General features: G+C 33.3%; 1 protein-coding gene across 1 annotated transcript in view; it reads right to left on the reverse strand.

Annotated features, from left to right (window-relative positions):
* The window catches only part of LOC145670252 (head-specific guanylate cyclase-like), an 891926-nt gene that overhangs the window by 287259 nt on the left and 591843 nt on the right, over positions 1-12824 (reverse strand). The window contains exon 4 of the mRNA XM_081738665.1: positions 1425-2173. Within this exon, the coding sequence (XP_081594791.1) occupies positions 1425-2173 (749 nt within the window). The remainder of the gene's footprint in view (positions 1-1424; positions 2174-12824) is intronic.

Consider the following 12824-nt stretch of genomic DNA (forward strand, 5'->3'; position numbering starts at 1 on the left):
GATAGAAAAGTCGAAAATATTAATTACAAAAAGGGGTCAAATTTACCCGCGCTCTTTTCAAATGTTTGTCACACTATGCCTATTGAGTTTAAGGTTATACTTCAAACTAGACTAATACCAAAAGCATTTGAAGCGGTTATAGTTTACATTTATCATGATGACATCATTCGTGTATTAGAGTGGTCCCGCGTAGCGTAGTCGTTAACACTTTCGTCTTTCAAGAGAGCGATTCTGGGTTCAATTCCTGGTGGAGACACTCGGTTGAAAAACTGTAAAAGCTTTTTCAAGCCAACTGTCCTGAGTCAGCTTTTCCTGAGTTTCCGTCATTTACACCAGGTAAATTCCGGGATGGAACCTAACATACAGGTTCCAGGACGCTTCTTTTCTTCCCCAATCCTTTCTTCCTTTTCTTTCTCCGGAGAGTGTGGTCGCTGAGGGACGTCATCTCTTGTACTTGACGTGCTAACATGGACGGATGCTGGAAGTCCAGGTATCTAATTCCTAATCTTAATGCCATTTGAGTATTACATATGCGAAAATGTTATTCAAGAAATGACTGAACTGATAATATCATTAACACTGGAAAGTGCTCTCCTGTAACCTTCACATTTCGTCGATCCAATGCCAAAACCGCGAATGTGCTAAATTTGATTTTGAGTTATAAGCATTTTAATATTCAACTCAATCCGAAAAATCAGTGTATAGACTTAGGTACATGTTTTAGGAATTGACGATAACTTCTAATATACTCATATTTCACAACTGGGACTTTGGTACTGGAATCTGTGTGCCCCAAATAACATGAAACTGCACTTAGATGAAAATAGCAAAATTTGCACATTCGCGGTTTTGACATTGGATCGACGATTTGTACTAGAGACATAGGTAACACTTAGAAAAGAATGTAGGCCATGGACTAAAATGAAAAGTGACTAGAAAATGCTAAAAGCAAAAAATGTTTTACACTTAATACCAAAGAGTGATAAATCATTCTACACCAAATGAATTTCCAGTTTTATAAAATTACATTAATGATGTTATAACTCACAAAAGTGAAGATTATATTTTAATGAGCAACGTAAAAAATCAAGAGCTCTTGGGAAACAATCTTTACCCTGTAAAAATTTGAGACTTTCAACGCTCGGAAGATCGACCTCGCCCTGGTGCTTCTAGAAATAAGAATTGTATAAGTAGAAGTAAATAAAAGGAAGAATTGTATAAAAGAAGTAAATAAAAGGAAGAATTGTATAAAAGAAGTAAATAAAAGAAAGAATTGTATAAAAGAAGTATATAAAAGAAAGAATTGTATAAAAGAAGTAAATAAAAGGAAGAATTGTATAAAAGAAGTAAATAAAAGGAGGAATTGTATAAATTTGCAATAAAAGAAAATATTAATTTATTTAAAACAAAGATTCATGACTTACCGTTACCGAACAGTTGTCTGACGATGAAACGCAAGTCCTCTTGATAACAAGCATAAATGGAGTATTGCATCGCTTTAAAATGTCTTCAAACGTGAGCGAAAGTTTCGGTCGAGAAAATTCAAAATAAGTTCCGACGAAAGCACCTAAATTTTTCAGCTCACGACCAAATAGTCTCATAAAACCACTACCTATTTGTACTAAATCTAGATTCCTGTCAACTACAAAATGCCACGGAAATGCTTTGCAGAACGTAGAAACACCAAGTTTTAAGTCACTTGACTCAGTAGACAAGGACGAAGCAAGTCGTCTGTAATGACGAGCAGAACTTGTGTCATTCTCACACGATGTTTTGACGTCACCAGCACTGACACTTTTCACTTGTGGAACAATGAGATACCGAAACAAACACTTGTCCCCGCTCTCGAACATTGTTTCAACACTCATTTCAGTTCTATACAAATTACGTGAAATGGCTTTAATCATTCCGGCTAAAACGTGTCCAACACTAGCTCTGTCAGTACTGAAATGTAACACTAAAGATTCACCTTCTTTTGTGCATATAAAGGAGTCTTCGTGAGCTTCTAACACTTCATCTGACTGTTTCAACACATCATGTACCCCATCCAAATTGATTAAAAACTGTTCTAAATCACAGCCCAGGCTACATATTGCTCGTTTGAACATTGGTTCACAACTACAACGAAAAAGTTCCTCGCCCAGCTCCTCTAAGAATTCTTCGCTGTTTGTATCTGAAAGAAAGATGAAAATATATCAGATTTAGAAAAGAAGGAACATACATTTGACTATTTATGTACGAAAATTTCCTGCTTAATAGCCGTAAAGCTTTTAGATACAAAATGAAAGCATACATTTTAATTACCAATAGTAAATCTGTGTTGTCAGAAATATACGTATGTCACTGTTGGGTAGACATTTGAAACCGTTAAATATTTTCGCGCGTAAACCAATGAAGTGCTGGATACTTTCTTCAGTGTAGATGTAGAAGGGACACTCATGCCCAGTCGTGAAGTTTTACCGTACCCGCAGAAATCGTTAGTCGCTGGCAGTCGGCCAACGAGTGAAGAAGTGTAGTGAGCTGTCGACACATTTAAGTTTTTTTTTTTTTTTTTTTGGTAAAACGACAGAAAAACGAGCAGCAATCTTGCATCAAATTTTGCCAACTGTTTTGCTATATCCAAGCGAAAACTTTAATCGGATCGGTACATTCAATTTTGAACGAGAATTTGGGCATATGGAGAGTCTCCGTGAAATTTGATTCACACTTTCATTGCTAAACACAATATTCCTGTGCGTCGTCAGGGTCCTACTCACCAGACATGACTCAGTATAACTTGTCCCAGGTTGAAAATGTCACTAAAAGGGACTTGATTTGACTCAAGAGAAGAGATCATGCGGAATTCGACGGCACTGTTTCTCACCATTCCAAAAATTGCGTTCCAGAAGTGTTTCGAACAATAGCGGGAGCGATGGAAGAAGTGTCTGCATTACCAAGGAGACTACATTGAAGGGATATGTATTTCGGCTTTCCAAATCAATGAATGTATTTTTGCCAACCAAAGATTCGATGCTTTTTAAACATACCTCGTATATTTACGTATGCGATACATATACATACATACATATATACATTATATATATACAAGTAGATGAGAATTATTGATTGAAATATGTCTCAAGCGTGAGGTTTCTTTCTTAATACGAGGATGGATCAAAACTAAGGCTACAAGGCCGATATTTCTAGAGGTTCGTCTGTTATAGAGGAATGAGGAGTGTGCGGTAATTTTACTACATGGAGTTGGCAACTGTGCAAAATCTAAGCCACCCATCACCTACGGTGCTAGTTGTAGGCAAACACAAATGACGACTCGTTTGAGAAACTGGTCTCTGTCATTCGATTTCTGTGGGAAGAACATGTAACCGCGGCTGAAATTCACCGGCAGCTGGTAGAGGTTTACGGAGAGACTGTAATGGCTCGTCAGCATGTAGCAGAATGGTTTTGGGACTTTACGGCTGATAGAGAAAACGTCACCGACGAGGACCGCAGTGGCCGACCCAGAACGACATTATCAGATTTGAATACAGCTCACGGGGAGAAGCTCATTCAATACAATTAGAGTATCACGTTACGACATCTGAATGCAGAATTGGACATTTGAAGGAGCAACTAGGAGGCCGTCGCTTCACTTAAGATGAGGATGTGAAACACTTCGTGACAACGTAGCTGAACACGCAAGGACAGCAATTTTTACCAGAAAGGAATATTCAAACTCTCCCACGATGCGACAAATGCCTCAACAAAATGAAGACTATATCGAAAAATAACCTAATATATGTACTATCTGTTGGCTGTATTGGTTGTATGAAATAAGATATACACGTTTCACTGCAGGTTTTGTAACCTTACTTTCTGTTAATTCTCCATATTATTATTATTATTATTATTATTATTATTATTATTATTATTATTATTATTATTATTATTATTATTATTATTATTATATAGGATAGGATATCAACATATCCAATTCGTTAAGCATGTTAAAGATTTAGGAGTAATATTAGATGAAAAATTGCTTTTTCAGAAGAATCTTCAGGTTGTTATCTACAAAGCTAGGTGGAATTTAACAATGATCAAGTGGTTATGTCGAAATTTTACTAATATTAACACCTGTAAAATTCTCTATATGTGCAATGTTAGGTCTCATCTTGAATATTGTACGATAATTTGGAATAGTGAAGCAAAACATTTTAGTTCTTCGATTGAATCAGTTCAAATTCATTCTAGACTTGTTAAAATGTAAGTTTAAAGAAAAAGGAGAAGGAGAAGCGAGTTAGTTAATCTTACCCTTCTGGCTGACAGGCGTCAGCTCTTTGACTTTGATTTTTATCATGTAATTCTGCATGGAGATTTTATTCTGGAGAACTTTTTCTCTTTAAAAATTCCTCATAGAAATATTAGGAAATTTGGTCTGTTTATTAGTAAATATCTAATTAGGTCTTCTATATATAAAAGTATAGACACAGCTAATAACTTTTATCCGGTTCTTGATTTGTTTCATAACAATTTCAAGAAGGTGCGTGAATTATTTTTAAATTTTTAGATAAACGTTGAATTGTCTTAGTATTTTTAGGCTTGCAATTGTTTCTCTTAATTCTGTTTTCTATTTTTCTAAATACTGTATGGATTTGTTTTATATATTTGTTTTATATATTTTATATATATAGTATATATAGTATTTTTTAAATAAAATTGTAAGAACCTTTTTAATTCTGAACAGATACACATGTTTGTTTCTTATTTTTATTATATTTCTGGAGGTCATTTTGTAAAGTTTGTAAGGTGCCATTTGAAAGATCCTTTTGTGTTTTGTTAGTTTTTTTTATTATTCTTTCGTCTTTTATTTTCCTATCATCTTTTCTCCTATGCTTTATTCCTTCTTTACTACGTATACTGCACTTTCTTTTTCAAACTTGGTCAGGGATTTTTATTTGTGTCATTATTTTTTTATGCTTATTTTATTTACGTCATTATTACTAGCCTTATGAATCAGTGTATTTTACCTGAAGTGTTTAACTTAGAAATATTTATTTTCATATTGTATTAACTGCTACATAGTGTCTTTTTCAACTTTTTTCTCTTTCAATAGTTTCTAAACTGTTACAACTATATGGTTAATAATAATCTATTTTTTTAATTTTGCACTGTATACTTATCCTATATGGTATACTTTTTCTATATCCATGTTAGCTATGCTTATTTTTTTACTACTGTTATTTTTTTTCCAGTTTGTAACAGATACTACATGTTTTTATGTTACTTTTCTGAACTCATATTTTATTCATTTCATTTATTTTTGTATAATCAGTTCTACGCTGTTAATTCTATTTGCATGCGCTCTATGCTTGTAAAAACATTTCTTTTTCTTAGGGCCACCTGTGGCTGTAATACTGTTTGCTTCCAATAAACATATTTAAAATTATTATTATTATTATTATTATTATTATTATTATTATTATTATTATTATTATTGATTTCTCGTTGTAGTGAAATTATAGCTCCGTTATAATTTTCGGAAATCTACACAGAAATATTTGAGCTATAAATTCAACTAAGAGATTGGGAACAAATTATCTTGTGGCTAAGTGACCAACCTAACTGCATTTGGTATGGCGTGGATCTACTTCTCACATAACTTCAGTGCTAAAAAGGGAACGCTAAACGCCTGTACCACAACCAAAGAAAAGGATAATACTAGAAACTTCCTTCGAAAGTTTGTTCTTTCTTTTAATTCTACTTTTCTTTCTAGTATGACTTAGTTGTTCCTCTTCTATATTCTTCATATTTTCTATTTCTTTAATGTATTTCTTGCACAACATTTCGACACCAACAATATTACAATTATTTATGAAATTAAATCATTGCATTTCAATGCCTTTCAATCTGTAAAGTTATACAACTTTGGGAGAGAAAAAGAGAAACAGGGAGCCGCAGTTTTTGAAACAACCTCAACTTAGATTAAATAATAGTTAATTACGGTAGTGCCAGTTAGAAGAAAGAAAATTTCTGCTCATTTATTATAATTATGCTATAGTTGTACATACATGACATCACATCTAGCGTTGCAAACCTAACACCCATATGGATGCAAAATGTAAGTTGACTTTTAATTTATTTAAAATACATTTTCAACGCCTGCATTTAATTCATAGAGCAAGCTGTGCGTAAAATTGTTGCTAATTAGTACCACTCTGAACAAACCTAACGTTTGAGAACAAGACATATTGCGTTTCACTGATCGAAAAGGATATAGTGCAGTGTTTAGATAGATGACAGAGAGGCAAAGCGGAGCGCTTTGTATATTTTCATTTAAATTAAATTTTTTGCTTAGTCTTTATAACAGCACAACTGCGAATTTACGTATAATCTTACGATGTGGAAATAATTTACATCACGAGTGACTATGAATAACGTTTAGGATTCTAAGATGTACTCAATTTTGCAGTAGGATATGTAAAGAATATCATACGTCTTGCATCCCTGAAGTTGGTTTTGCAAAATGTTCACTTGTTGATGACAAACCTAAAATAAAGTAAATGTTAAAGCAAGTGATCTGCCTGTATGACCGAACAGTCTTAATTGAGAGAATCTGATTATGTTGATCAGAGTATGATGATATATTTGTGAGTAAGTTTTGCCAATGTGAAGGTCGTGATTGCCGAAGCTCATTCAAAGTTATTGTTATAACAATATGCATATCTTAACTTTCTTTTCGTATATTGAATACTTGTTATATTATAAATGTCTCTCTGAATTATGACAGAATTTTCGACCATTGAAACTCTAGTAAGTATGTAATTTTTCACTTTCTCGTTTAGTTTGATATCGTAATATTTATTTTCTGATGACGTCAAGCGCAAATTGTAATGTTCTCAAGGATACCCAGTACCTTATCCCTATATTAAGTTTGCAGCGTCAGTTTTAATAGCAAAGGCCGTAGCTACAGAAAGGAAAAGGAACAATCTAAAGTTGTTGTGCTTAACAATATTAAGCACTGTTGTAAACTTGTTTCTATTTTGAAATAAGACGTCTTTGTAAGTGAGAAAACATCACACTATGATTGGCAACTCGGTAGATATGGCAATTTAGACAAAATCCGATTTTTTTTTCTGAAGAGTAACCTCAAACTCTTTTTCTTCACAAAATCATCAGAAGAAAAATACACTGCTTGATCTTGTTATAATTCTCATACAAGAAAACAACCAGAATCTGAGTTACTAGGGTATGAGAAGAATTTCTTATCTAATTACATTTTGATCAATAGACCACAAAAGACACTTTTACGAACTTAATTTCGCAATGTGTTGGCATTTTATTTTATTTTGGATCCAATTCATTTCAATGCGTTCAATTAACAACATGGACTTCATTTTCTCACCTGTAAGGGAGAATGTGAAATCATATCTGTCTAACATGGTCATGGTTTCATTTAACGTGACTTCTGCATCGGAATCGGACAGTTTCCGAATAATTCTTCGTAAGGTTTTCCATCTCAACACAATATTTTTATACAATACTCTAATCAGCATTAATATTCATGTGAATTTTTCGAATAATTGTTAGAAGGCTTATTGGTTCGCCTTATTATGACAAATTTCTGCCTTCAGCTCATACAGGGTGTCCCAAAAGTACGTATACAACCCTGCCTTGATCAAGTATAACATTCTAGCTTATAGGTTTATTTCCGTGGCTGTTCCGAGCTCAAGATATCAGTAAAAACACATTAAGAACAAATGATAAAGAAACTAAGTCTAAATGATGGATAGCAGTAAGAAATGATATAAAAAGCAATGAATTGATCAGTATGGGACTGTATACCTACTTTAGAACTACCTTGTATAATACTATTGAATTACTTTAAACGTTATCTTCAAACAGTAGTTTATTCGAGGTCCTTGGACTTTTTTCTCGAAGATTATCATTTCTGATATTTTTATCTTTGAAAATGAGTAGATGGATGCGTATCGCTAATGTTTATCGTCCAGAGTGATTAATGAATCGCAGACAGATTACAGTTACAGTTCTACGGTGAAATACTATATATATATAAGAAAAAACTATACGTAATATAAGAAGATAGAAAGGGAATATGGCAATGACATGTATAAGAGGCTTGTTGCTTCTATGATTGTGCTGTTCAGCCAGAATAACACAAAATATATTTTAAAAGATACCCGACTTTTGATGGAAATAATTTTGGAAGCTTAGCGTCCTGTTCACTGTGAGGTTATATGAAACGTGAACCTATAGCTTAACTTGGAATCCGAACAGCATGGGCTCCAGGCGGAAACCGAACCGGGTCTCTCACGTCAAAGGTGCATACGTAATACACAGAGCCACGAAGGATCTCTCAAAATAATTTCAAAGAAATTAGCGAATGTAGCAGTGGAAAGAAAAGAATGAAAGATAAAGGAGTATAAGAAAGAGATTAAGGGTAAAAGGATACAAAGAAGGAGAGAGCAGTGCTGAAGAAAATATCTATTTTCATTGAAAAATCTGTTCACCTTTGGTACAGTGAGTATTTTATGAGAGCCCTTTGTTGCTCTAAAAAAATAAAAAAACATGTGTACTTAAAACTCCTAACCCTATTTATCACCATTGCTTTACATTTTCTTCACATCCGATTCTGAATAGTAGTCACATCATATCTACCAATTTCTCTTTGCATATGGCTCTGCCATCTAGCTTCTGATAAAATAATAAAGAAACAACTTTTTTTGAAAAAGGAAAACATCATTTACGAATGTGTATGATGACATAATTATGGTTCACTTTTAACTCTAAGGGAATACAAAAACTTTTACTTCTTCCAGGGAACAACAGAATTAAAGTATTTTGTAATCTCTTACTACTCAAAATTTAAAATGAGGTAAAATCATTTATACATTTTAATAAACTAAGGAAAGTACTTGGCATTGCTTCTGGCATCAAGCTGCCATCGAGTTAGTTCAATGTAGTTTAATGTCCCTTTCAGCAGCGAGGCTATATTAGACGTGAACCTACTAATTAAGGACCTTCACCACTGCGAAATTAAACTACCGCATAATTTAGAGTTTTTCTGTAATATCTTCAAACCAAATAAAAATATTCGAAAATCAGAAACGTAGTGAACTAGATAATACCATTTTGCATGTGATACCGTTATCACAACTCATCTATCTGTTTTCAATTTGGAACTGTAGATAGATTTAGCATTTTTTGTTGGTTCCATATATAGACGCCTACCAAAAGCAGATAGGTGAATTGTGGTAAAGGTATCACATATACAATCGTATTGTTAGTTCACTACATTTCTCCTTTTCGAATATTTTTATTTGTTTTGAAGATATTACAGAAAAACTCTAAAATTAGTGGTAGTTTAATTTCGCTGTAGTGAAGACCCTTAGCCTGAAATACGAACCACATGAGCTCCCGCCTGGAATCGAACCCGGGTCTCCCACGCGAAAGACTCATATGCTAACCGCTTTGCCACGAAGGAGTTCCCACCTGGCATCGAGTCTACACCTAAATACAATACATATAAATAAGAAATAAAGTCGGCTAAAACGAATAATATGTTGAACTCGTTCTTTCATAATATTGCGAGCATCGTTTTATCCACATATTATATATTTTTGAATCTCTCATGTGAAGATATCCTGAAATTGGATCTCTAATTACTTTTATTAGCAAATAATATTACTAAAACACCATGTCATCCGAATGACCAACCATGTGTGCTACTGTCCAGTTCTACACATCATTCATTCGAATATATTTTATACATTTATTATATTATCTAACAAAAGAACCAAAACAATCACATATATATTTAAGTTCATTATTTTTATTTTGGGTCAGAATCTCATGCTGATAAATGAAACTCAGTTTGACGCAGATCACGACAGCCTATTAATCAATTATTGTACATCAATACATATATTAATATTATAATTATGTTCTCTCAGTTAGAACTTATTTATACACAGTATATGAATTTCCATATTTATGGTATTTGTTAATTTATGCCACATATTTATCCATCAATGGAACACAGTCAATAACCTCTATAGAATTAACCGATCACATTCTATCTTTCATCACCTTAAGTCTGGTTCGGAATACCAAGACAAAGAAGAATTTATTTTAATTTTTCTTCAAGACTTTTTCATTTTTACTTCGCTTAAGTTAAAAATCAAAAGTCTTGAATGTCACCATCATAGGTTTTCTGCTATTATTGGCAGATCACTTGCTGCAACTAAGAACTTTCCATGTTTCACGGTCTTCGCTAACCTCTTCATCTTCACATACGATTTTTCTGTTTTGATATCGACTATTAGTTGTAGTTCCCTTCACTCCTTCGTATCTTTCCCCTCTGGCACGTTCCTCATAATACAGTTCCTACTTAGCCAATATCCCAAAATGTTTCTCGTCCTTTTCTTAATAATATCTAAAGTCGTTCTTTTCTTCCCCATCATTTCTAACACCCTGTCACTCGTGTCCATAAACAGACTCTTCTTCGCCATTCTTATCCTTGCTTTTATTTCAAGTTCGCACTTCATTATCACTAGTAATATTACCTAGGTATCGAAAACTAGTCGTCACCTATTCTATTTTCTCCACTCCCTTTTATTTTCACCGACCCCTTTGTTTCGATTACCATTGATTTTGTGTTTGTAACATTTATTTTCATCCTATAGTACAGCACTTCTTATTCACAGCACCTGCTCAAGCTTTCTAACACCTTATTTAATTTATTTTGATATTCCACAACAAGAGCCATTTTATCTGGAAACCGTATACACCAAATCATTCTATCTCCTACCGAAATGAAGTCTTTCTCTTTTCACTATCTATGATAGATAGATATTAAATAATGTGGGCGAGAGAATGTCGAACTAATTAATTTTGTCACACATTATGGAACTAAAGTTCACTCTCAAATTACAGGTGTCCAAATTTTAACCAGAAGTCATCTCTAAATTACATTTAATTTTAATAGACATTTTTGATTGATATTTAACACATCATTGTTACAATAAATTTAAATAAAGCATTTTTTCTCTATCTGTTACGGTTTCTGCTCTATAGAGATCAGTATTGAAGTAGGAAGTAGCACGATATCTCTGCCACGTAGAAAAATTAGAGCTAAAATGGAACCTGTTCTTGTAAAGCCACATCTAAACAGAAAGATTTCCTTGGTGTGTATTAGCGGTTTTGTTTCTTTGGCAATTAACTATAAAACCATTAGCAAATTTCTACCGCTTTCAGTGTGTTAAGGTTTCTTCGAATACTGAGTCCATATCAATAAACAATTTGATGCTATTTCTTACCACTGTTATTCTACAAACATTAACACTGAAACAACGAATATTTTTTTTTTCCGTTTTTCTTGTTGGTTCTTGTTGTAACAGCAATTTTATTCCTTAGACCGAACTTATTCTTTGGACTCTAGTAAATTCATACATGTAACGTTTTTCAATACTCATTATTGGTGTTGTTCTATGGTGACCAGTATTGAAACCGAAAATTGCAGTGGATTCTAACATTTTTCTAGTTTGCATAGATTGATGATGATCAAGAAGGAATTTATTCTGAAATGAGGAGTTGGATGTCAAACTGGCGTAAGTCACTTGTGAGACATTTTGAGATATTGAGACTTTTATTTGAATCGATATAGAAAAATCGGACAAAAAGTACACAATTCTATTGTTAATTCTTTATGTTGCTAAGGTATGTTGCCAACTCGAAAAGTGCAGAGCGTCAGCATATATACACATAGATCTTGTATTTTCAGTTAAAATAAGCAGAAGAAATTCTACAAATATTTTTATCCCTCATAATTTGACGTTTATCTGTGAAGACTCTTTACGTAAGTGTAAGTTTATAATTTTGCAGAATTACCTGTATTCACTCTAATAAACACATCGATATCTAAAATAACGAGTAATATTGGCATACGCCACTTTGCCATCCAATCCCCTTGTGTAACAAAACAGTATATTAACAAAAACAATGAACAGCAGTAAATGTACGTAAACATAAGCCAGAAAAAACAAAGTGACAACATCAATAAAAAGAAACATGAAAAAGAAAGGCATACTGGAAGATCATGCATCATCATTACTGTCACAGTACACGTCATCGTCATCATATCCATGCTGGTCACTGTCCTTTAAAGACAAGAAGTAGTGATGATGGATAGGTGGTATAAAAGCCAACAAGTCATTTACGTCCTTCTTTGGCTTGCTCGTGATTAGAGGCCCTTTGTGATGTGGTCCTTGTCGAATGTTGTCTAACTTGCGCCACTTTGTCATGCAGGATTATCGTGAATTCGAATTTACAATGTTCTTTATGGTACTATCTCTTCGCTTATTTATAACTCTAAGATATCCAACTTTGCTATCCAACAGGTTATGGTTTCAAATTCACGGAAATTATTTAATTTCATTCTACTTTATTTACAGAAATATTATCCTAAATTCCAGAATAATCTCCCGTTTTTAATTTGTACAAAAATTAAAATTCTTAAAATATATGGGCGTCTTGAAATAATCTGTAAATTTTGCTTAAACCACGAATTTGCAAGGATTATTGTATGGTACCATTAGTTACGTTTATAGCTTCAAGATGGCTGAGTAGCGTCACGCTTATAATGTTCGTTTCTACAATCCAGTGGCGTAGTCAGGGGTGCTGACCTGGCTCAAGCCTCCTGCGTAAGTGCATTGGTATAAAAAGTGAATTCTGCTTAGATACAAAATGTTTCATTTGTGACCGTTTCACAGTAAATTAAAATCCAAATCTCTTTAAAATTACCAGAAAATACAAACAAGGTGAAGTAT

The sequence above is a fragment of the Thermobia domestica genome, chromosome 14, assembly GCF_964235325.1.
Source record: "Thermobia domestica chromosome 14, izTheDome1.hap1.1, whole genome shotgun sequence".
Classification (NCBI taxonomy): Eukaryota; Metazoa; Arthropoda; class Insecta; order Zygentoma; family Lepismatidae; genus Thermobia; species Thermobia domestica.